Source organism: Nipponia nippon, unplaced genomic scaffold (assembly GCF_047370975.1).
Source record: "Nipponia nippon isolate SJK-2023a ecotype South Korea unplaced genomic scaffold, ASM4737097v1 scaffold_9, whole genome shotgun sequence".
Taxonomy (NCBI): Eukaryota; Metazoa; Chordata; class Aves; order Pelecaniformes; family Threskiornithidae; genus Nipponia; species Nipponia nippon.
Genome location: NW_028262413.1, coordinates 29,421,314 through 29,446,970, shown reverse-complemented (window position 1 = coordinate 29,446,970; position 25,657 = coordinate 29,421,314). Strand labels below are relative to the sequence as shown.

Genomic DNA, 25,657 nt, shown 5'->3' with positions numbered 1-25,657 from the left:
AGAGAAAGCTAGCTTCAGATAATAAGATATATAAACACACCAAGTTAATGAACACTGTCCAAATGAAAGTTTTGTTCAGGGATCTAATCTTCAACAGATGTAAAATTTGACCCTTCTTGTTTCAAGATGTTTTGTAAACAAAGGTTCATTTAGCACCATTATTTTATAACAATGCAGTTAGGTGGCCATAAAGGGTAAACTCACAATCACCTGCCAGATCTGTTCGCTTTTGTGCACTTTGCCTGAAGGCTTAATTACCTTTTGGCTCGAAAGATCTTTCTTTAGCTTTTCCAACTCTTCTTGCTGGCTTTGACACTTCAGTTGCAGTTCAGAGACTAGTTTGTTGCCATTACCAGAACACCACTCAGTTGGAGAAGAGTCACTGCTGTTCCGGTTTTTGCTTGATCCAATCATGTCTTTTAACGGGCGCCTTGTTTTGTGTGGAATGCGGCCAAAATCGAATGGAAAAGCTGAACTAGTCAGTCCTGCATAAAACAATTTCTTCTAGTTCAGTTCACTTAGTAAAAAGGCGTTTCAAAGCATTCAGATATGCTTTTAAAAATATGGTCATTAAAATTAGGCTCTAAGCAGCATTCAAACAGCCCAATACAATAATGTTAAACAGGCCTCATTTTCCAAGTCGCTTCCTTTGGTGGGAAAAAGTATGTAGCTCAATGTCTTCTCCCCTCCCAAATAAAAGATTTAGCTCATAAATCAATACTTGTGAAATAAGACATGAAGAGAACTTTACAATTTATTACAGAAAATAAAAGGTACCCCTAACTATGGAAAAGTAAATTTTGCTTCAAATAACTAACAGCTCAGAAGTGATCAGAGCAAAAATGTCACTGATATCACAGTCTACTGTTCTTTTAAGAGGCATTCAATGTAAGATTTCACCTCTATATAATCATGGGAGTATTCTTAGAGAGAAGGATATCTTCTAACAGATTAAATCACTTGGATGTCAGCTAAAGCGCTCTTATGGAGCTGTAAAAATGTCTTCACAAGGTTATTCGAGACACTGGTCAAATGTGAGAACCGGTTACAATGCACAGATGAGCTATCACTGCATACGCATACCTACTTTTTTCCCCCATTTCCGAAGCAAGCCAATGTAACATTTGTATATAAATAATACTTTAGAGTCTAAAGGCAATTCTGCTTCAATGGATGACACTCAACTGAGTAATCAAAAGCCTCAACATTTCCCTCTATCCTGTAACTTTGCAACTCAAGTGACAAAACTAGAGATGGTAACACGCTCAGGGGACCTGAAACCGTGGATAACAAGAGTTCATACTTATTCTATTGTATCTGAATGGCAGGGGACTCCAAACACATCATAAGGAAGTAATTTTTTTAAAAGAATTTAGAGAGTTCTGGATGGGGTTTGTGAAGAAAAGATAAGCTTCCACTTATTTCCTGGAGATACACATAACACAGTACACCATACTAAAGAAGGTAAGGCATACGCTCCCCTTCCTTCCTCCCACTTCTACCTTTACTTCCTTCTGCCAGGTGTTTCCTCTTTTCTTCCAAAGCCATCGAGTCCTCCAAGTCTTTTGGGGTTGGATCCAGCAATTCCCACTCTTCAGTGGTATAAAATACGCTCTTGCGGTTTTCGTTATTTCCTTTTCTTAAAGACGACATTGAATTTCTGTGAAAAAGACAGCAGGAAAAGTGATAAAGATTTCTCTATTTTGCTTTCTTTTTATAAAGGGGTTTTCAAGACAACCACTACAGTTGTAACAGTGCAAACTAAAAATAAGCTAAAACACAGACAAAACCAATACCAAATAAAAGCTCAAAGAAAATAAAGCATATCCTACTAAATAGCACCTGCTATCAACAGTGCTATATTTCAAAACCAGAAGAATTATTTCGCTTTAACAGGATATTAATATCTAGGAGACCACTATGGTCTTTTGTGTTATCCTCTGTTTTATCCTTGTTTTGGTAGTGGGGAAAACACAAAACAAAATTAAGATTTAGAAGCAGCATCTCTTTATTGATCAGTTATTGCAGCTTCGAATTTTAGGATAACTGCCAAGCATCAAACAGAACAGCATGCAGTCAAAAAGCATGTATGTTATAGCTTCATATTCTGGATTAATGTCAAACTTGGGATCATCCAAGAGACCTGCTGCAGCTGAATCGCAGATGACAGACTCCTTAGCAGTTTTCCTTTCCTAAGGTGGAACGTTGCCAATTATCTGCAAGAACATTTCAGACGCGACCTCTAAATTCCAGCCAGATAATTCTATAGAAGAACAATACGTTTCATGAGCAGGATGAGATTACCCTACCCAGCTTCCCTCACAAACATCACGCAATCAGAAATGGTTAAGTCCACACTTATGTCCATGAGTATTAATGTAGCTCAATATTGTAAAGTCTTTGTTCAACTAGAGAAGGAGACTCTACATCAATCTATATGAATCAGTTTAATATTCTAGCTATAAAGTTGGAAATATATTGAGTATCTCAGCATTTTCTACACAGTCTGTGTAAGATGGAGGCCCACAAAGATGCTTTCACTCTGTCAGCCACATTATCTCTTTTTACTCTTCAAACCTTAAGCAGAATGTAACCCATATTACACCTTCAAGATCATTTGATGGTTCAACCCAGTCTTTCAGCTTCACAAAAGATTTAACATCTGATCAAAGTGAACTCTAGGCTAATCATTATGCAGTGCAAAATTCCTATAGTCTGGTGAACTGATTAATAATCAAGTACAACTTAAAAATAATCCTAAAGGTTGTTAATAAAACTATTTCAACAATCAATTTGCAAAATCGACAAAGATTGAATTATGCTACACATTTAATCTTCTTCCAGAAAGAATCACAATTTTTGTTGGGGGCAAGAAGCCTCATTTCATTGTTCAGACCTTCCGTTCAAATTAAATACATCAAATTGGATGATGAGTAACATATTTCCTAGGGCACCCAAAATTAATGTGTCACCTGGCATCTCTACTGCAGTTCTCTGAATAGTGACTGATCTCTTACCATGCAACTCCACAACTGCTTGTTCTGCTCTTGGTCAGCCTCAGTATTTAAAGCCTGTATGAACACCACCTTTTAAAGCTTGAAAAATCACAAGGAACAAGAAGTCAAATGACTTCTAGAAAAGCTTCTTCAAAAATTGCTGTTAGGCCCATGAACAATCATAGCTGATACTGAATTTTGTAAAGCTTTTGCATAGGATTGTTAATGGCACTGACACAGCACTGCTTCATTGTTTTTTATTAGATTAAAAGTAGGTAGTTGAATTTAAAAAACAGTATTTTTTTCCTAAGCACAGTATGACAAGTACAATCGGACACATGATGCAAGACCTGATCATATGATCTAATGAGTCTGTATTTTTAAATGTTTTGGGGGTAAGTCTTACTTTATATAACTTGAGGTTACTATAATTCAGTACATTTCCAACTCTATATTCCACATAAATAAGAGATACAAGTAGCTGACAGCATAAAGATGAAAAAAAATTCAGGCCTAAATGTCTATATATGCCAATTAGTACTTGAAAACAGATTTTAAAAAGTGGAAAAGCATGTTTCAACTTTAGTTACTGTAAATATACACATAGTTTAACTCCAAGACATATTCTTCACTTTTTTCCCAATTATTATTTCACCACTGCTACCTAGGATGCAAATGCAGTTATTATAGCAAGAGCTTCTCTGTCAAACGCATCACAAATGTGTTCAGGAGGAAGGATATGTCTTTGATTGACACATCTGTTAGGTTCTTAACAAATACATGCTCCCAGCAATGTAGAGAAAACTTTCTGAAGTTTTAGAAACACCTTGATCTATCCTCTAATATTGAGGTTAAAACTAGTCACAATCCAATAAGATATTGCATAGTGCACGCATATTCTAAAGGTGATCAGATCCCACCCCTGCCCCAAATTGCATAGAATTGCAGAGAACGGAGGAAGACAATCAACCACGACAGTACTGCTGTTTGCGTGTTTACCATAATAGAGTTTCTAACATTTTACTGGGGCTTTTTTTGGCCACCAGCTTTTATAGTCACACTACTATGTCATTTTAATTTTCCAAGATTAATAATTAGCTTTCACTGTCACAAAAATATTAATAATCTTGTCCCGATTCCACACAGAGGTCCAACACAACTAACTAGACCTTCTTGTGATACACACTCAAAGAATGCTGTTAGCCCAGTAAAAGACGACCACTTGTCAATCAGGAAGTGACAAATGAGATTGCACATGTTAAAATACAAGACTTACATGACCACTTAATGCTTTTTCACAGGAGTTCCATTCAAAATGGTCTGAGCATAACCAACGCTACGTAATGAGAAATGCTGTCGTCTGAAGGACCCTTGCACCATTACTGGATAGTTTTGCTTATTAATTGGGCATCATTCATTGCAGGATTGAACGAACAAAAGATATGGGGAGTGGAAGCATGTAATAATGATCATCTTTAATACTTATGCAAAATAAGTCCAAATTAAGATTATACATGTCCTACCCCTCTCTGGAGCAGCTGAGGATAGCCATTAGAAGGAAAATCCACTTGTCCCTAACCAAACCTATGCTGAAAGAAATTCACCTTTCTTGTGAGAACTGCTACAGACTCAAGTCTTGGAGCAAATTTAAATTACTAGATACAGGAACTTAGAGTGCTCATGACCTGCTAGCTCAAAACAGGCAGAGATAATGCTAGTCCATAGCTTTTAAGACATGTCACTGCAAGGCCTATGCTAACATAAATAAATTTGTCAGAGGTTCTAGCATATTACCACACAGCTAAATAGCTTCCAACAAGGTTGTCAGACTCTTATCCCAATGATAGAATACATGGCCAGGGGTAGTGCACAACTGTCCACATCACATACACTTCAGATTTTAGCTGCTGGCTCAGTAAATCCTCTGCAAAATGACTTTTCAGAAGATCGGAAGAGGATGTTTGAGCATAACAAGCAATCCTGACAGAAACACCATTTCCCACTGGTATCAGCTTGCAGGGAGGAATGTCTGCTTTAAAATTTAGAGCACATGGGGGCACTAGAGCACTCCATATAAAAAAACCCCACAGAATTAAAAAAAAAATAAAAATCTGTTAGTAGATACAATAAATGTTGTTTTCCCAGGAATATTTTCAGAGAGATGAACCACTGCAGCTGAATATCTCCAGAAAGAGTGGAATGGGGGAGGGCGGCATTCAGCCTGAAAGAGCTTCACAGTGTGAAATGTTCTTACATGTTTATTCCCAGAGATGTACAAGGACTCCAAGCCATTAGGACCACAGCTATACAGAGAAAGGCCAACTCTTGAATGCTGTGCTACAATATCTGCTGGGCCACTGCCACCAGAAACACTTCCCTCCAGCCAAAAGGGCTTCCCAACCCACAACTCCACTGTTGCCTTTCTGCTCAGTTACAAGAAAACAACCAGGCAACGCTGAGCAGCTTACTCTGACGCTGCCCTCCAGGCTGGACTTCCCCAAAGCATATCATCTGCTGTTGGAGGGGGGAGTTTTAAAAAGCCAGAAACACTCATTTCAAGTATACAGGAATTCACCTAACAAAGTGTTTCATGTCATTTTCCTTCTATTATGACCAAATTTAAGTTCTACCAAAGCAAAGTGGCTACGCAAACCCAAGAAACTATACAAGACTACCAGTTTAAACAGGACATGTAGTAACAGGATTTACATACTACTTAATCCAGCCATAAACCATCTTTTCTAGAACATAAATGACAGTTACACAGTAGTCTTAAAGGAGAAAAAAAAACCATACACACACACACACACACAACCAAAAAAAAAACCCCAAACCTCTCAGATCTCTGTGCTTAACAGGAAAGCTTTAAAAGCAATCTGTTTCACTCAGCACTGCCGATGAAACTTGAATAACATTTTACTTGCAGTTCAAGAGGGGTGTGGTCTAGTTCACCGAAGCTACAGCTCTCAGTTGTGAACTGCTCTGTAATAGCACTGTAATATCCTTTGAGTAGAAGCGGAAGACCCATCTATGCGGGCAAAGTGTAAGAACATTTAGAAAGAAACGGTAACAAGAGAGCTGAAAAGCCATAGGACTGCTTTCCTTAAAGCAGTTAATGCTAAAGAGTAAACTCATTAAGAGTGAGGGGGTAAGATGTGGTTCTGCTGTTGTTCAGAAGGGGTCTGCCACATTTTTGCTCAGGAATTCAAACTACATCGATTTCAAATCTGTGCCATGTGCTTTTATTTTTTTAAGAAGAAAATGAAGACTAATGATTTATATTGTTTTGATTTTCATCACTAAAAATAATTCATGAGCACTAGATACTATGACTACTACAATGCTAGCAATTAGCAGCTCCATTACACAATGAAGGATAAAAAGCAGTACTAGCTGAGAATAGAACTCCCAGCTCCCTGCTTGGGTTCAGAGAGCAAAGCCATCACTGGAAGTGCTTTACAGGACTTGATTCTCCCTTTCAGGTATTGGCAATGCTACACAATGATGGTCAGCTATGCTCTTCAAACAAGTAAGTATAATAAAGAGGCAGTTTACTTGAAGAGATACAGTCCAATGTACTGATCCACCCCATCACCCCCAGTTCTTCTAAAAAGCTCCGCCTACCACATACACACATCTTTCAGTAGGAAATAGTCTCTGCCAGCAACTACCAAATCTCGTAACCTTCTCCCCCATCCCCAACTTACTTGATTTCGGTACTCCATTGTTTAAGTGAGAAATTGATGGCACTTGGTTGGACTGGTGCAGGTTGGGAAGCTGCTTGTTCCCCCACCAGGTCTGTAGGAGAAGTCTCCACAGCTAGAATATTTCTAGCTCTCTCTGCTGAAGCATTTTGACTTAGGATACTCAAATCTATTTTAAGAAAAAAAAAAAAAAAAAGAGAGAGAAAAAGAAAAATAGGCTAAATTCACAGTAAGTAAAAGAATAGTGGCTATATAAAGTCATATACTACTAAGCCTGCTAGTAATGTGGTTAGGGTTTTATTTTAAATTGCAACATAACTTTATAAAACACTCCATTCAAATGAACTTTAAAAATTGCAAAGTGTTTTCCTCAGTGAGCTCTCACTGCAGCCACATACTTCCGATAACAGGACTCGTGTGATGCTCATGAAGTATTACTGCATGAGTGATTTACAATCTCAATTAGTCAATATTGATTCATCTAGCTTAAGCAGCTATAAAGCCATAAAAAGTACATTTTAAAAAAAAAAAACTTGTAAAACAAGGTCAGGTCTATCAGAACTCCTAAGTCAGGAACAGTGTCACAAAAATATTGTGACACAGCTTTCAGGGTGTGCTTCATCCTAAAAGTTATTCATCCTAAAAGTGACACTGCTGCTGCAAGTCAATGAGCTTTATGGACTCAAGCCAGCTCTGTGCAAATCCAGCCTGGGCATTCCCAGAGCCAAGAACATTAGCATGGGCACTGCAGACACATCAGAAACCTATTGCATCAGTGAGGATTTATTAGCTCTCGTTAAGCTGAATACAGCTATACCTAAATTCATCCACCCAAACTCTCTTGTGCACTTCAGCGAATCTACAGATGGGGCACAGGGCCATGCAGACATGCAGCACAGGCCCAGCACTGCACACATGCCAGCAAACTCATGCAGGCCCTGAATGGCTCCACAGGAACCAGCCAAGAACTGGCACCAGCCCTAAGCCAGAAAGTCCAGAGGATCCAAGCTGATCCAGCAGAGCTAGCCAGGTCTCCAACATACCACACTGTCCCAACACGTACTGTAGAATCTGCAGTATATATGTTACCTCAGTGTTTCCGTTATCCTGGATAGCTTGCTTTCTCCCTCACCCCTCCTCCAGCAGGCAGAGGGAGTAGGAAACACAGAGTATGGAATATACTGTGAATAGCAAATGCATTGTAGAGAAGCATAAAGTGTTTTATAGCCTTCTACAAACTCTCTGAACATGCGAGTTAAAAACCAGCTCAAATGTAATCGTCAGACTCTTCTCCGTATCATTCACAAAGTACTGAAGTGAATTAAAAATTTTTGAGAACACACTGACTCGACTCAGCAGTTGTATTACAAAGTAACACACTGGATGGGCTTCTGACTTAAATGATTCTCTGCAGGAAGGGAAAAACCCTGGGAAAACACAATACCCTGTTTTATCACCAGGGAGCCTTTCAGACTTTGTTCTGACGATGACTTGGCACTAGCAGCAAGACCATCTTTAAGCAAGCTGTACTCTAATTACTCAGCAGATGGTTACTTTTATTTAGCCCATATCGAAGACTAGCAGTAGAAAGAGAGAACATTTTGTGATAAAGAATACCAAATATAAAAGATCATTGACACTACAAATCTCTCAAACCCTTGAAAAATGCTATCTGAAACAGAAGTATATCATGTCATCTTTCAAATATAGGTTACAAATTATACTGTCTTGACTTATTTTATGAACAGTGCTGATAGAGACTTCTTCAGTGCCTTATCGCCCAAACTAAATTCCAAATTGTGTTGGACCTTGGCTGTTTGAGCCGAACAAAATTCAGCTAAGATAAGTTAGATAAAACTAACTTTTGATCATATTCACTGCCTAATAAAGGAGAAAGATAATACAATAGATTTCAACTAAAAAAAAACCCACCACACACAGCCATGCCTCTCCCCACACTTCCCCCCCCCCAAAAAAAAAAAAACAACCCACCACACCAAAAACTTACGGGCACCCAGAACCAGGCTGGAATACTAACATTCTGCTTTCGTACTTATAGCTTGTTACAAAATCTCTTTATAGTATGGCCCATGTAAATGAATTGCTCAAGAGCTGAATGTCTAATAAATGCATTTTCTCTATTAGACATGCTAATCAGCCTGGCTAAACCTCTGCCTTCCTGAGGTTGCTCCTTCTACATGATCCCCTGCTTACACCAGCTAGCTGACTGGTTAGAGGTATGGACTACACAGCAGATACAGCACAACAATGTAATGTGGTTGCTAATGCTATCACCATGAAAAAAAAAACAAAAAACAAAAACCAAACACACCTTGTTTTTAAACTTACTTCAAAACATACCTATCTTATAAATACATGACATACCATTTTTTAATGCAAATCAGGAGTTGAGGAATAGCATAACTAAGAACTGAAAGTATAAAAACTACTTTAACATTCAATCAATTAGAAGAAAAAAGTAAACATATCCTATAAAGAATAAATCATTTCTTCAACTTCCATGATAGTAAGGCAGCTCCATGACAAATCCTCCCGAATCATTTTTGTAACATTAGCTTTCCCACAGCCCACTTTGAAAAATATTTTAAAGTGTTTTTCACTAGCTTGAAAATTCTTAAGAACTTGTCAAGCCTGATCCATAAAGCAGCACCTTAGCTTTACCCATGTTCCAGCTAGTCCAGATTTCTAAACTGAGGGGTGGAAGGACGACAGGACAAAACAGGCAAGACTACAGCGAGCAATTTTGTTTCTGGACTGCAGACAGACTACTTCCCCATTTAAAACATTAGTGATAGCATCTGTACTCAAGTACTAGCAAAACAAACCAATTTATATGCTCCAGTATAAAGCACATCATTGAATGCACTCTTTTTTTTTTCCCCAAAAAACACAAGACATATCTTAGTCATCAACATGGAATCAGAGCCTTAGAGAGTCCCCAAACTCTACAGGAAATTTTTGGAGTATTTGTTTAAAAAGAAGAAATAATCATCAATCATTCACACTCTTTGCACTTTCCCCAGAAGAAATTCCTACTTAAATACTTTGGTTGATGATGAAGTCATCATTGTGAGTTGTCCTCAAAAATGAGATACTCTAGACACAGTTTCAAATTATACATAATGTGGTTTAACTGCAGGCTGTCCCTGAAACGGATGGGTCTACTCAGCCCATGTATCTCATCTTGACATTCCTTGCACTGTATTTAATAATAGCAATAAAATAAATTAAAAAAAAAAAAAAATCACACAAACTGGTTCAGCTTGCTGATCCAGAAACCCCCCAACAATGTACAGGAAAGGAAAATATCAGATCAGTGATCTAAAGTGACTGGATTACGATTGCTAGATCTGATGCAAAACAGGAGTGTGGGAACAGTATCTACACAGACTGCAGGGACAGCAGGTTAATTTCACACTGTACCTAAGCTCTGAGGGAAGTAGCACAAGAAAGAAAGAAGAGAGATTTGGGGCCAAGTTACATATTATAGCTGATCTGATCCAACAATCTGCTGCCAAAAGAGGGCAGTCCTGACTACTCCTTTACTCTGCCTTCCCATACTTGGCCCCTATGCCTTGTTCCCTCCCTTCGATCAGCTCTGGAAGTCACCTGATTGCACAGTAAATATATTCCACTCGTTAATCTAGCAAAGAAAAACCCACCCTTCCTTTTTGGCTAACTTTTGAACTCAGCACAGGGTCAGACAAACACCACAGAATGCAAAAAGGGAGACTACATAGCAGAGAATGAGAGGCTGAAGGTAGAAAGGCAAAGGTTTGAAAGAGCAAAAGCCTGTTACCCTTTCCAACACCTGCAAGCTGTTAGATCTTTGCACACCAATACATATGTTCTTGCAGCATATGGTTTGACAAGCTGCTAACCAGACTGTCTGCTGCCAGAAAGGTGGTCTCAAACCATCCCACTTTGCATTCCCAACAATTCTCTTGGCTAATCCTGGCACTCATCTGTCCCTACAGTAAACCATTTCAGGAAGCTACACTGGCCAAAAACTAACCTGGAGAAAAAGATGTTTCCTGCTAGCTGCACTCCTTGCACTAGCATACAGAAGGGTGAGACTAGCACCAGTGCCAGATCAAGGGAGAGAGCTGGGCCTTTCTTTAAGTAGTGACTAGCTGTTAGATTGGTGTAGCTGAAACATCAAGCTGAGCCCCTATGAAAACACATACTCTCAAGCCAGCTGTGGTTGAGCAAGCAGCCACAAGCAGATGGCTCTCAAATGAAAGCAGTAAACTGGGTTAGAGGACAATACTGCAGCATGGGATCTGAACCAGGGGAGGGGAGAGAAGGGCGGGGAAGAAGACAGCTTAACATTTCTGGTTTTATAGTATGAGCAAATTTAAATGAACAAAATAAAATCTGTTGATGAAATATGTCAAGGCTCTGTTTAAACCCAAAAGAGCTTTACTAATGTCTAACTTGACACAGAACAGGATTTTACTCAGTCTTATTTATGGATAACAGAAATCAGCAAGCAAGCAATTTCTGTAATGGAATAAAACAATTCAGAAGTGCCTGAGCAATGTAGTCAAAAATGCAGAACAACGTTGTATAATACACTAATACATTTTTATAACTCTGACACTAGTCTAAAATTACATTTTGCTTGGCCGAAGGTATTACGTATTACAGAGACTGAATTTCAGTTATGCAGTATCAGTGCAGACTGTCTTCCAGTTTTAAAAGGCAGGAAATTTTTGTCACAGTCAGACAGATCCACCACACCGTACTTTTTTGGGAACAAAATACAGTCATTCAGAATGCAAAATATACCTGTTCCCATGAAAAACTGGAGTTTACATCTCAGGATACTTAACACACTAAGCTTCTAAGATACTGGAACCACTAAGAGACAACTTACCTAACCTAAACTGTACCTTGCCACTTAATGAAACCTAGTCACAGGACTATTCCATTTTACTTCATTTTCAAAAATTTGGTTTTGAAGAAATCAATATGTTTCATAAGAGATATGAAATTACACATAAAGTTACATTTATGTTAAATAATTTTAGCATCATCAACATATGCAAAGCTTACACACAGTTACTCGATAACAAGATGTGACAAAAAGCTTCCTAAGACTGTTCTTTACCCCAGCGCTGCGCCTTGTACTGATTAACTGACACTGAATAGAAACACACATTCTGTTTTACTCAAGTTTTTAACCTACCGGGGTTGTCTTTGGCAACAAGACCTTTGGAAAAGTCACTTGGTGTAGGGGAAGTTCGGCTGTCCCTTTTTGCTGCATCAAGGTTGTTACAATATTCCCACCTCTTCTGTTGAAGTTCCTGAAGCCAGTATGTCATATCCTGACGAGTCGCAGCCTACAACACAAAGAACCAGAGCGCTGATGAGATCACTGCATGTCTTTCATATATGAATACAGTAATTCCAAGTGCAATTAAAAAAACCAACCCAGATAATTAGCAGACCAGCAAGGTATCATCACTCAAAACCAATATGATTTAAAAGAAATAACCACCAACGTACTCGGTAAACCTTGTGCACACATACACATCCCTGACTTTCATGCCAAACCCATTTTCCATTAGCAGTAGTCACATGCTTTTTTTTTTTTTCCTCCAGTTTTACACTCAAACATTAGAAAATGCAGCAGCAGCATCTTATATTTTACACACAAACCATTGTTTAAATATTTAACTACAAATCTGTATTATGGAAAGAAAAGGTCCTATACACACTCAGGAAGATTCCTACTTTCTTTTTTTAACTTGCTTTATTACCAGCAGAAACCAACAAATTAATAATGCCTTGTAATGCCTCCTACTTTAATGACTAAATCTACATACTGTATTACTTGGTGATCCCATGAGCTAACGAACTTCTATAGAGAGGTCGTATTTAAAATAAAAACAACCCAACATGAATATTTAATCTACAAGCCTACAGCCATTAACATGAATAGGTAATAAGTGAGCAAGAATTCAAACACAACTTTAAGCTTCAGTAAGAATCACAGCTATAAGAGCAATTTCAGTGTATGTCAAATGACAATCTACAAATATCAACAAGAGACTAAGTGATGGTAACTGACATTGCAGATGCTCACTTGAAAAAGTCGTTTTTATTCCAACATACATCCTCAGCTGCCAGTCTAGAACAAGCACCCAGCACTAGTAACATGGCATGTTTGCTAACAAAAAGTTAACACTTGTGAAGAGACACTTGCCCATCCTTCAGCCCGTAAGCACACAGAGCGCTCACCTTGTAGCCAGTCTTTCTCCTACCTTCTCCCAAAGTGCTTGGTGGCATTATCAATGAAAAACCTGCATTACTTGGGCAAATGACTGTGTTTACTCTTTAAAGACAACTTAATTTCAAATAGCTTCCTGTTCTGTTTATCACAACTGAAGAGGGTACCTGTGCAGGGCATAGTTGCAGAAGAATGAAGAGCAACAAACACCACAGATTTCCTTACAAAAGCAGCACAGTAAGTGCTGCATAAAGCACATAAATGGCAGAGATTTGTCTTAATTTTTCATATGAGAACACTTTTGGTCTAGTCAAACTGAAGATCCATTTACCATCTTACTTTGACCCTGATAGCAGCTAATTACAAGACAGAGCATAAGCAATGTGGCAAAAAAGAACTGATGCTTCCCAAGGGTGCGCTCTCTGGCTCAGCGATCTGGCATCTTAGTGTTTCGCAATCAGAGAGACAGCTTTTTATTTTACGATTTGGCTTTTTGTACCCGTATGAGCTTTAACATCCACATCATCCTACAGCAAATGGCTCCAAAGCACTGTGCAAGGAAGTTAATCAGAAAACAGACAGAGTTATTCCTGGAGCTGCTGCTCCAGTTCCTCTCAGTACATCAGACACACGAGAAGACATAAGATACGTAAAACATTCATAAATCAAATCAAGTAGTGAAATAAACCAAATAGTGACACAAGAGGACACTACAGGTTCACTTTTCTCAGTTGGTAAGAAAGATATGTAAGCAAGATATTTCTAATCTGAAATGGAAATTAGTTTCATGTATTTTTTTCTTGCTTGCTCACTGGAAATTGGACGAAAACATTTCCCCTCATAAAAAAGACATGGGACAAGAATAGTTTAGAAGTGTCTATGAGGTTTCTGAGAAAAGTGTCAAAGAACTGGATGCTGGGAAACATCAATCCACACAGCCATCACTGGCAGTTTTGGAATTACCACAGCAGCAGGCTTTACGTCTACAGCCTCCAGTCACTTTTTGCAAAGAGCCAACATCTCCCCTTCTATTTCTAGCACAAAAGTATTTCCTTTGGAGTATTATCCAGTGGCAAGTCTTCATTTCTGGTAAATTTGAGAGCCTACATTCCCTTTAGATAGACTTGCACACAGGCCTTGTAAAGCAATGTTTTACTGTGCTCCAGCAACCACCAAGAATTTAAAGAGCTTCCACTAACACAGGATGTAGTACTTAAGTGGCTCTCTTTGCTACCACAACATAGCTAATGAGGCAATTCACCTAGAGTCAACCTAAGTGATACCTACAATTAACTTCTGCCCATGACTCAACTTAATGAGCCTTTTTTGCAATTTGTCCCATTATCCTCTTCCCAATAGTCTTTAGAAAACCATGAATTGATTTTATTGGAGTTGCTCCGTGTTGGTGCTTTTAAATTCCCAATTACGCTTGTTCTCTGCTGAGCAGCACATACACATCCTCAGTTTACAAGTGATGTCATTGTTACACGCTGGGTCACTTAGCAGTTACAGTTCTTCAATGTAAAACAGGATAGCAAAGCAGTACAAGTTTCTCACTCCCCTATTAAGTAATTTTCCCAAGAACTGCTCTGTGCCCTGCTGCTGCAGTAACACCCTGCCTGTTACTTTGCCTTCCTTCCTTCACACACAGTCTTCCTTCTCTTATGGGGTTTTCCACTCCCTTTGAGCTGTTTTTGCTGAGTTAATATAGACATCTTAATTATTTACTTCACAAGTAAAAGTATCCTGAGAATCTCTGTTAAGATGAGTTTTGTTTAAACAAAATTAATCTTTGAAGGTTGTTGTTTGGAATGGACTTTTTTTAAAAAAAAAAAAACAAAACCAAAACCCACACAGAATATTTTAAGTCTCTCTCTTCCCATACTCCTAAACAAAAAACAAATTTGCAAACCTTTCTTTAGTTCACTTTACCTGTCAAAGAAAGGAACACTTCCATGCTTGCCCCATTTCTCATGGCTTCTCTGAGTATTTGGCTACTGCCCACCATGAGAGACAGAACATTTAAATAGGTGCAGCATCCATCAGATCTCACAAAAAAAAATCCTTATTTGTACTGAACTACTGCGTGGCTCTGAAGTAAGAACGAACCTTAGATAGTCACATTTTAATGGAGGCATTTCTGTGAGAAGAAAAACCACCATAAATGTCATCTGAACTGCTGCAAGATAAGGAATTACTATTGCAAACTTACAGGCAACAGGAGAAACAAAAGACACTGTAAGTAAAGAGACATATAGTCCCATGTATTTTTCAACATAAATGATGGAAAATTATTATCATTTACTTAAAACCATTCTCCTGTATTCTCCCACTAAGGATGCTGCAGGAACTGCCTTCTTCCGATGCACACATGACAAAAACAGAAGAATTATTTGGGGAAAACAACTACCCAGTGGCATCCTCTACCTGGACCCACTGGTGGAACATGTATGCCAATATTAAACACTTTCAGGAAGAGTCCAAAGAAAGGCAACAAGCAGATCTGCCATTTTGAGGAAACTCATGAAAATTCTTGCCACAATCCTTTTCTGAACACAAACTCTCCCTCAAGCTTTTTTGTAAAAGCGAACATCACCAGAAAGTTTGCATTTCTTAAGATTTACTAATTCTGCTATGCTCAAACAGCAAATCTGGAGTCAGATGGCATTTTTTTGGAACGCAGCCCAATTTTTAATTAAAGCATTGCAACCACTAACCAGCAAAGTTAAAAAAACCAAACAAACAAAACCAAAAAACAGCTCAGAAAACAAATCACCTTCACTGCTGAGCTACCTTCTAAGCTCGAGCACCCCATTATTAATCACTGCCACATCCTTGAAGATTATTGACAAACCTAAGAGTAAGACCTCCTAAATAATTCTGATTTCAGCACGTTTGGTGTCCAATACATTCAAAGATCTGGGCTCCAAAATCTGCAGTGTCTGGAATGCTTACTACTTGGCCAATAACCCAGAGAAGTTTTTTTCTCCAAGAAGGCTGTGCAATTTCTGTTCCCCTCCTCTCTCAATTCACCACTGTTCACAAAGAAGTTATCCATACATAAGTGACTAGACACACAGTCTGCCATCACTGGCCAGCGTTTCCTTGTTTCAGAAGCAAGTGAACTGTGTCACTACAAGACACTGCTTTAAAAAATAAGTGAGAAATGACCCCTTTGTTCATTTATATATATTCATAATGCTAATTCTTTTATCCCTTAATGACAGACCTCACTGTGCAAACACAGGCAAATATTCGCTTGACTGTATTACCAGCATTCTGTGTTACAGCAAGTACTTGCAGGATCAAGTCCTTTCCATGAAAATATTCTCAAACATAACCTATCCATAATTCATAAAGTACACAATTTTCTCTGCTTCTTTACCTAAAGTGCTGGTACTTGTTATATATTTTAAATGGAAAAGCTTTTTACACACACTTAGCTTCTTCTAATGTACTTTAACTGTTGGAAACATACAGAAAAGCTACAATCATGCAAGTGTCAGGTTGGTTATCTACATTTCTAAATTATGAACAATTTGCCTTATTTGCTGTAAAAGCTACAGCATATTTTTCCTGAAATTGTTATCAAACTGAGAAACAAACCCCAAGTATGTCATACAGTCCTCAGCTCCCATTAGATGACACAGACTGAGCAATCCAGATGATGAAATCATTACATTAATAAAAAAACTGAGGCATTATGAAGAAATAATGCATTCCTCAACAGCACCATCATTTCAATCTGGAATTCCAGTTGCTTATTTCTTTTTGCTCTTCTCAGCTTATACTACTGAATGGGAAAGACCAGATCACGAGATCTGGAAATTTTGAACAAGCAGCAAATTGAGGAAAACAAGGCATGTGAGTTACAGGGTGAAGACTACATTTGACTTGACTTTATTCCTCGTGCTCTCTGTGTAATGTTTTCTTGATAGATTAAATGACATTTGTTTTCAACCGGGGCTGGATCCGTCAGTGTGCGGACTTCTTTTGGGTTGGCTTTTTTTTTTTTTTAATTTAACATCTTCAATTCATTCTTAATTCTACTTCTACCTAATTTAGCTGAAAGATGTTTTTAAAGGCCTTAAAGAACTATCATGTTGAGTAGAAGAAAATTAATTCCAGCTGCAAAAGCCTTATCCCTTGGTGAATCACATGGCCACAAAAGACCAGCTGGTCCTGCAGTATCCCTCAAGATCTTCATTAATTCCCAATTTATTATATAAACACCTATAAAGTAATAGCATTTTTATGGACAATCACTTGGCTGCTTTAGGGCAAGCATCATAACAATACAAGATGTAGAAGATACAAAATTATTTTTTTTCTGCTAATTACAGAAATGACCTTGACTTCCTCAACTGGCACCTTTTCTCAGTCCCCATAAGGGAAACATGAGGAGAGCTCCAATCCATGCAGGTTCTTTCCTAGAGAGTACAGGGAAAAAATGAATACAAAAATACGGGCAGAGCAGTAACATCACAGACTAAAATATACCAAAAAACCCATAAAAAAAGGAAACTCCCCATTCCTTATGCTTGTGCATCGGTGTTGAGTATGATTTGTATCTTCATAACTGCAGAAGACACTGGAAGCTGCTGCTAGAGTACTGTTTGACAGACTAGTTACTTATTACACAGGTGACATATACTATTTCCCACTATAATCCTCATCATAAAATTATGATTCTCAACAAAGGCCCTCCTATTCAAAAAGAATCCTCAAAACAAAACACGTATTATGTATTTACCTGGAGATTTCCACATAAAAGTCACTAGATACTAATTAAAAACAAACAAAAAACCCTCAAATTATCAAAAATCAAAGCTTACACCAAGTCTACAGTTTTAGCTTCTGTAACATAAACACTCAGGCTATAAAGGCAGATTTGTGGAAAGCAATAAAAACTTTGGTCACAGCTACACAAAGAAAAAGGTAGTTTTTACACGTGATTGCATGCAAAACCGCTGATTACACTGCTTTTCCTTAACCAAATATAGTTAAAATTATTGTATTAGTTTTCCAGTTAAAAAACTTGCTTATTCTTTAGTAAAGTACATTAATGATTCCTTATTTTGACAAACATTTATATTTATCAAAACAGAATATTGAAGAGCTTTATACAATCACGTTCTACAATCTCAGCATTTACTATCATTGTTTAGATCTCCACTGTTAAATAAGTGTATAAGAAAGATCTCTTCCAATATTCAATAGGAAATTCTGCTGTTTTACTTTAATAACTTTATGGATTACACTCTAATATTAAGGATCTTGCCAAAAAATAACGCAGTTCACGTGAAAACTCACACTCGATGCACAACAACATTCCTTGTGGGAAATACATGCCGTAATAGCAATCAAAAATAACGGACACTCAGGAGAATTCATTTCTCCTTTATTGAGTGGAAATGGTTTCCTCGTTTTTTTTTTTCCCTAGGCATGACAATAAAGGAAAGATACAAAGAACAATCCTAACATTTACCTCTCGTCCTATGAAAAGCCCGAGTCCTTGCAAACACAATGTGATAAGCAGCCTCTGCTACTGTCATGAAACAATTCTCCCTCCTCCTCTTCCTTCCTCCCAAAGCGGTCTAGATGAAGACTTCTGCCATGCATCATCTTTTCAAAATAAACACCCCAACAGTGAAAACCAACCACTCCCTCTCAACTTCCAAAACCACAGCCCACCAGATTTCCTTGGAAATCTTTTTTCTGCCCAGCCGTTTCCCCAGAGCCCGCTCAACCAAGCCGGCTTAGCCCACCCTGCTCCAACAGGACCGCGCTCACCAGGGGCATTTTCTTCCCCGTCAGAGGAGCACTTTAACAACAAAATCAAAAAGGAAAAAAATGAAGCGAACGCTAGGGATAGCCTGGTAGTGCCGATCTGCTCTGCGTTTGAGAAAGATTACTTTTCTTCCTCTAAAAAAAACCCGCAAAACGCAGCGGAGGGCAGCCCCGCTCCGGAGCCGCAGCCGGCGCAGGTCCCCGCCGCGCCGTGCGGGCACCGGGAGGGCGCCCGAGCCCGAGGGGGAACGGCCGGGCACGGCAGCGACCTGCCCCGGCAGCGACCTGCCCCCGCCCAGCCGGCGGGGCCGCCCCGGCCACCGGGGGACGCGGGAGGGGTCCCGCCCGCCCCCGGGCCTACCTTGAGCACGGCGACGGCGCCGTTGGGGCTGTGCACCTCGAAGGCGGCCGCCTCGTCCCCCGCGGCGGCGGCGCCGGCCTCGGGCTGGTGGTAGCTGAAGCAGGCGGAGGCGATGTCGAGGTGCCCGAGGGGCAGCGCCTCCTGCGGCCCCTTGAAGTAGTAGAGGTAGCAGCGGCGGGGGTCGAAGACGAACCAGCGGCTGCGGAAGCCGCGCAGGGGGCCCTTGCCCGACAGCTTCTGCAGGTACCCGCAGAGCTTGGGGGTGCCGGGGCCGGCCTGCTCCCCCGCCGGGCCGCCGCCGGGCCCCGCCGGGCCCTCCTCCCCCTCCGAGCCCGCCGCCGGCATCGTCTCGCCCCGCCGCGAACGCAGCCTCGCCCGCCGCGCAGGGAGCCGGCTCGGCCCGTGCCGCGCCGCCTCACGGGACTTGTAGTGCGGCCGCCACGGCCCGGCCCGGCCCGGCCCGGCCCGGCCCGCCCTGCCGCCGCTCCCCGCGCCCCCGCCCGCGGCTGCGGGCGAAGCCGTAGGCCCGGGGCCGCCCCGCCCCGGGCGCCGAGCGTGCGCCGCTGGCCGCCGGGAGAGCGGGGACAGGGCCCTAAGCGGGGCTTCGGCCGCCGAGCGGCCCTCTTCCAGGAAACGGGCGCGGCGCCCGCCGCTGCTGACGTGGAAGCGACCTGCCTCGCGCCGGGGGGCCGCCGCCTGCCCTGCTGAGGTGCCGGCCCGCGCTTTGCCGCTACCGGGCCCCGGTGCTTTCGTGGCCACATTAAAAAGTATTTTCCAAATCGCGGTCTAGCGCATGATCAGATTAAACCCCCTCTCTTGTTGGGAACGGCATTACTCATTTGTAGCCTCCCGTTCCCAACCTTATCTGCCCCAGTGCCCTGCCTGACGTCATGGCAGTAACCGGAGGAGCGCATGGGCCACACGATGCCTTCACAGTCTTGACATTTCTTACCAAACCCTTGCTGCTCTGCCTGGTGATGGGCATTTAAAAATCGCTCCCAATTATTTCTGGGAAAAATGGTGGAACATGCAGGCAGCAATGGGTAAAAAGCTGTAGCTCAGCGGGTTTAGACTTGTGAATGGCTACAGGCCAAACTATTTGTATTTTTATGTTTCACTGAAGTGTCTAGCACATTTTGGTCTCTAGGGAACTTCTAGTGTTAATAACAGAGAGCTTCTGTAACAGAAAACTTCACTGTGAAGAGACCAAGCTGCCACAGGGAGGTACACATAATTTCACGTAATTTCTCTGTGTGTTTGGAACACAGTATGTGCCTATTGCCATCAAACATGCCTAACGCTCTGGGTACAAATAGAGAAAACAGTCTGATGTGGCATAATCATCAAAAAATGGGAGGCGACAATTCCACATTTAATGGCATTCAGCTTTTCATTCTCAACCTTAAATACAGCACAAAAGGTTTGCTGTCAACATAGTTGTTGCAATGGTTGGAGCTGATGTTTGCAATGGCGTTTTTATTAGGATTATGCTGTTTATGAACTAGGTTCATCGGACTGAATTCTGACAGTTTGGAAGTTCAAGTTATCCAGAAATCCTAAATTCCCCACAGCTGCTTACTCTGTCCTCATTTTTAAATGCCTTGATTAATTTCTCAATAAAAAGTAACTGTCTCATCTGCCAGACAATATTTTCATTCTGTGCTAAAGGATGTAAAGGATATAAAGCACCTGAATATTCAGTGTGGTCGTCCATGGGTTCCACTTTGATGTTGACAGAAGGGATTGCAGAATTCTTCGAGTCCTCCCCTCCGGATGTCACCTACTGATAAGAAACGTGTAGAGTGAGGAAATAGCCAGTGTTCCGTTAGCAGAGAAACTTGAGTAATTCGTTACAGAAACCCAGGCGTGGAAGTTATCTCCCCAGTCAACTCACATGACATGAAGTGTGATCCACTGAAAGATTAAATGTTGTAAACTCAGGCTAGAATTCCCCCCCCCCCTCCCCCCCGACTAGAATGACTGATTCTGTTCTGTCAAAAGTTGAGGCTTTGTTAGTAAATGTGGAAAGTAAGAAGGGTTTATCCTGCTTAAACAACAGGTCAATAATGTTTCTTCTGTATATACTGCTCAGTATCTTCTTCCTCAAATTCTTGGTCTTCTGGTAGCATCATACTCTTTCTTGGTAAGTGTCATTTGCCAGAACATGAGTTATACGGGGAAAACACTGATTGTCTTTAGAAGCTGCCAGTTCCTTATCTCAGTCATTTAGACAAGTTTAAGTGCCCCTGCACTTATCCCTGATCTGTTACATTATCTCATCAATTTAGTGAAGCTTGGCCTTGTTCTTTGTGTGCTGAGCACCCATGACTCCTACTGGCTATCAAGAATTACATCTTGCAGCAAATCACAGAATCAATTCCTAAAGCCTCAAAACTTTTGCTGTCAGTACTTCTCTTTTTTAAATTTTCTGTTCAGCTTCCTTACAACACTCAAAGCAGGAGAATGCCCTAATTTCACAGTCAATTCATGTAAACAGAAAGTTCCCCTTCTTGGGAAATAAGTTCCTTATTTCATATATGCCCTTTTTTTCACAAACAGATCCACATATGGTCTGGTAAATAACATACAACTTATTTCTAAGTTGCTGTGGTGAATAGAAATTAAAACAATGTTCTTCCCTTTACCTGCTGCTTCCTTTCGTGTTCCAAATGCACAGATGATATAGGTGACATTCTGTTGCTAACAAGTGTCTAGAAAACAAATATAAATAGCATCTCACAAGATGAGATTTCCCTCCTGCCCAGAGGTGAGGGCCAATGAAGCTTTTGGTGTGCGTGTAGCTCCTAACCATAGTGCAACAGTCAAATAAATTTTACATGTAGCAAAACAGTGGTTATACTCTTGAAAGAACCACAAAGTTTGTCAAACATGAAAATATTTGAAAATCCCTTTTTTTCTGGTGTGTCTTTCTCTCCAAAAAATTAATGAATATTTTAGTAATAGCACTTTTCACTGAACAAGGCCATCTACTACACATAAAAAATAAAACTGTATTTACTCTGAAAAATGACAGACTGGTCTAACTCATTACAATTGTAGTGGTTTTATCTTACAATGAATGTAAGCATTCACAGTTCTTGAATAAGTTGACATTTTATTCTAAAAAAAAAAAGTAAATATGCAAGAAAAAGTGAGAGTCTATCATTAGATATGGAGGCAGAGAGAGTACAGTTGGTGTATATGGCAGACTCATGCTGTCATGTTTACTGAAGTGCAGAAAACACCAATAAATTACAAGCAGCACATCTGTACTGTGCTTTTGGTTAAAGTGAGATCATAACTCCAAAATTAGAATGGCTGAGAGTCTACACTGCTTCCTTTCACAAAACAGAAAGCAAAAATGACTTTGTCTCTTGTCTGGTATCTTCTGAGATACAGGGATTCAGTTAGAGATGAAACCCAGATTTTTTCAGAGCTCACACAGAACTTCTACCGGTTTTTGTTTTCCAGAACAATGGAACTACAGACGACTGTTCCCCTCAAACCCTCTCCCACACAGTGTCAGTCCAAACCTGCATGCTGAGATACAGGCTAAACGGTTACTTCTATTCCATCTTAACAAATATTTTGCAGGTTCTTGCACAATGTTGTCTGTGACTGTCACTGCCAAGATAAATTTTGTCACTCTGCTATAGCCTGTTTATGTATAGTACTTGCATACTTATTTCAAAGAGTGAAAGGTTTTGGCCTACTATTATTTAAATTCTTTGGAGATGAGGAACCAAAAACTTTCCTAAGCTTTTTTTTTTTACCAACGGAGACAAACAGGCAAAAAATTTCTCCAAATTACTGTTTCTGATGCAGTCTGACACGTCATTCTACATTCCGTTGCCTCTCAGACACCACAATGTCCATTAAGAACATCATATTATTACATTCCCAGAAAATTATTTCCTTGTATGCAAACAAGTCAGCCAAATAATTACATGGTCTATATGTTTTAACTGATGGGCAATTTCATATACTTTTCATGCGCCAGTGTTGTTCTTTAAACACTAGGTGGTGCTCCTTTCCTCTTTCACATTCGCCATTTGTGTTCCCCTCTCAAAATGGAAAAAAAAATACAAACCGTGAATAAGCAGGGAAGCTTCTTTGTAGTTTCTGATTCAGTAGGAAAGACCTACTTTAACTTCAGTTAACTGTCTCCTATAAAACCAATTGAATACACGACAATATTAAATGCATTGCTTTTACTTTTTGTTGCACGGCATCTTATCGAGAACTCTTCACTACGAAAAAGCAACAATTATACAATTCAGTGAATGGCAGCATTGATTTCTAGTTACACATCTGTGATCTGACTTGTAAAGATATCCAGGCAAGTTGGTAGCCATGTAGAGGAGAGAGAGTCAAATTAGACCCCTTATGAATAGAAAAGCAGGAACTACTTAACTGTAGCAACGAACTGGGCAATCTGTATGCACATAATTGTTGGCTTGTCAGCATTCATGTAGATCCAGACTGGGTAGAGACTGCTATAGAGCTTGATAGGAATGCTGAAGAGGATAAGCAGAAGAATTTAGAGTGCTGTTGTAGAGACAAAAAAAATACTGGGCAAGAGATAGAAACACAGATAATGACACAATTAATAAAACACAATTATTTTGGCTGCTTACAGTGGAACTTATTTCCATGTGTATACTTGATTCCCAGTGGAGAACCTAAGAATACGTACATTCAATGGGGACTTACAGAAGTGTCCAGTAAAAAGAAAGATCAGAGGAGATCATAGAATAGACTTGAACAAAAATCTTCACGTAATCCTTTTTGTGTAATTGTTTTATATTACACGGAAGCATTACATATAACAAGAATCAGGAAAGATCCAGTGGGATAGAATGGATCACAAAAGTTTTATATCCACTGTCTCACAGAGTGAGAAATAACTTAGTGAAGGGCTGTGTAAGGTTACCTTTATTCCTTGTGTAGCAGCTTAAGCTATGCTGGGCTGAAGAGTTTAAAGATGAACTCAGAACATTCACTCGAGGGATGCTCAAAATCACTTTTGATAATCAGTCAGATTTTCTTAGAACAGGAAAGAAGGAGACATTGAAGAGTCATCCTGCAAAGTAAGAGCCAAGAGAGAAAGCAAAAGAGGTTAGTACAATTCATTTTGGAGTCCCTAATTCATAAATGTTCCTGTGGTCAGAAGTCTACCATTGCGCTATCAGAATGGAGGAAGGGGATTTCTTTGGGATTAGATGGCCAAATCAGAGAGCTGGACTAGTAAACGGGAAGGCAAATGATCCTTGAGCTGCAGGGATTCCTTGCCTTGCATTATGCAAATTGTAATATTCTGCCCAATTCTTCATAACAGAGTTAATTACAAAGTGCATAAGGGAAGTCCTCAGACCGCATACCTGGGTCATCGGATTAGCAAAGTTTGTAGTACACAAGACAAGCTACCTCACATAAAACTAAAAAGAAGAAAAGAGGTGACAGGAAACAGTCTATCACTGCGGTACAAATACATGGACGTTTGTGCTGGCATTTATCTACAGCATTTAGTGGAGATAGTTTTAATGTAGTGGGTTTTGCCATTACTTGCTCTTATTTAGTTCAGAAGGCCAATTTTAAGGTGTAGAAACATACTACAGGTCTACTGGATTATACATTTGTCTGTCAATCTAACCTTGCTGAATAAGGGTCTTCTGAAAATCTAGAAATACATGGTATTATTTACATAACCGTTCTACAGTCCATCAGTGTTTTATGACATCACACCTCATTAACGTTAGAGATTTACATTTTTTCCTGTTAAGAGTTTACAAGCCCATTTTCCCAGGTGCAGTGGCTGATATGAACATTTGCATGGTGGCACAGATGGCACGGAACTATTCTAACTCATGGCAACACTCAAAGCTTTTAACTACTTTCTAATCCAAGCTGTGCCCAAAAGTTGTTCTTGCTCTCTGCACATTTCAGAGGCCCAGCCAGTTTTCTCACCTGTCAGTCACACTGTGGCCCTTTTCCTGACTTTCTAACTAATTTCTTAGTACACCATATCCTGGCTGACACCTTTTCGTTTTATTAACTGCAACCACAAAACTGCATTTCTTCAGTAGCTCCTGAACTTCCTTCATCCCATGTACAGAAGCTGTGGATCACTTCCCTCCCTCCATTTAAATCCTAACAGAAACCTCTCCGAAGAGAGAACAGTTCATTGCTGAGGCTTAATGCTGGTGTCAGATAATGGCAGGCATGGGTATATTGAGAAACCGTCGCTGCCTCGTTCCAGTGGACTTCCCCAGGAACTGCAGCTAGTTACAAGCCCTGACAAGCCCTTCATCTGTGTGCCTCAGTGGATGATTCAATATTAGCTTATAGCTGCAACTTACACACAAACCCGAGCGCCAACAATACCCACTGTTGTAATTCTTGTCCAGACGTGCTTTTCTTATTTCTTACCATTTTATCTTCACTTTGAATGTCCATCTCTTAGAAAGCTCAGATTCCTCTCCCCAGTCTTTAGATATTTAACCGAGGCTTAAAGCTGCAGTTGCAAGTTCGGTATAACCCACGCATGGAA

At 40.1% G+C, this 25,657-nt stretch overlaps 1 protein-coding gene across 3 annotated transcripts in view; it reads right to left on the bottom strand.

The window, feature by feature from the left end:
- The window catches only part of TBC1D2B (TBC1 domain family member 2B), a 36,123-nt gene extending 16,484 nt beyond the window's left edge, over positions 1-19,639 (bottom strand). For 2 of the 3 annotated variants that reach the window (XM_087743188.1, XM_087743189.1), the window contains exons 1-5: positions 19,108-19,639; positions 11,913-12,066; positions 6,704-6,869; positions 1,503-1,660; positions 259-485 (exon numbers count right to left, since the gene is read on the bottom strand). In XM_087743188.1, the coding sequence (XP_087599314.1) occupies positions 259-485; positions 1,503-1,660; positions 6,704-6,869; positions 11,913-12,066; positions 19,108-19,452 (1,050 nt within the window). In that variant the 5' untranslated portion in view covers positions 19,453-19,639. The remainder of the gene's footprint in view (positions 1-258; positions 486-1,502; positions 1,661-6,703; positions 6,870-11,912; positions 12,067-19,107) is intronic. The other variant, XM_087743187.1, reaches the window with a different exon arrangement.
- Positions 19,640-25,657: the final 6,018 nt, after the last annotated feature.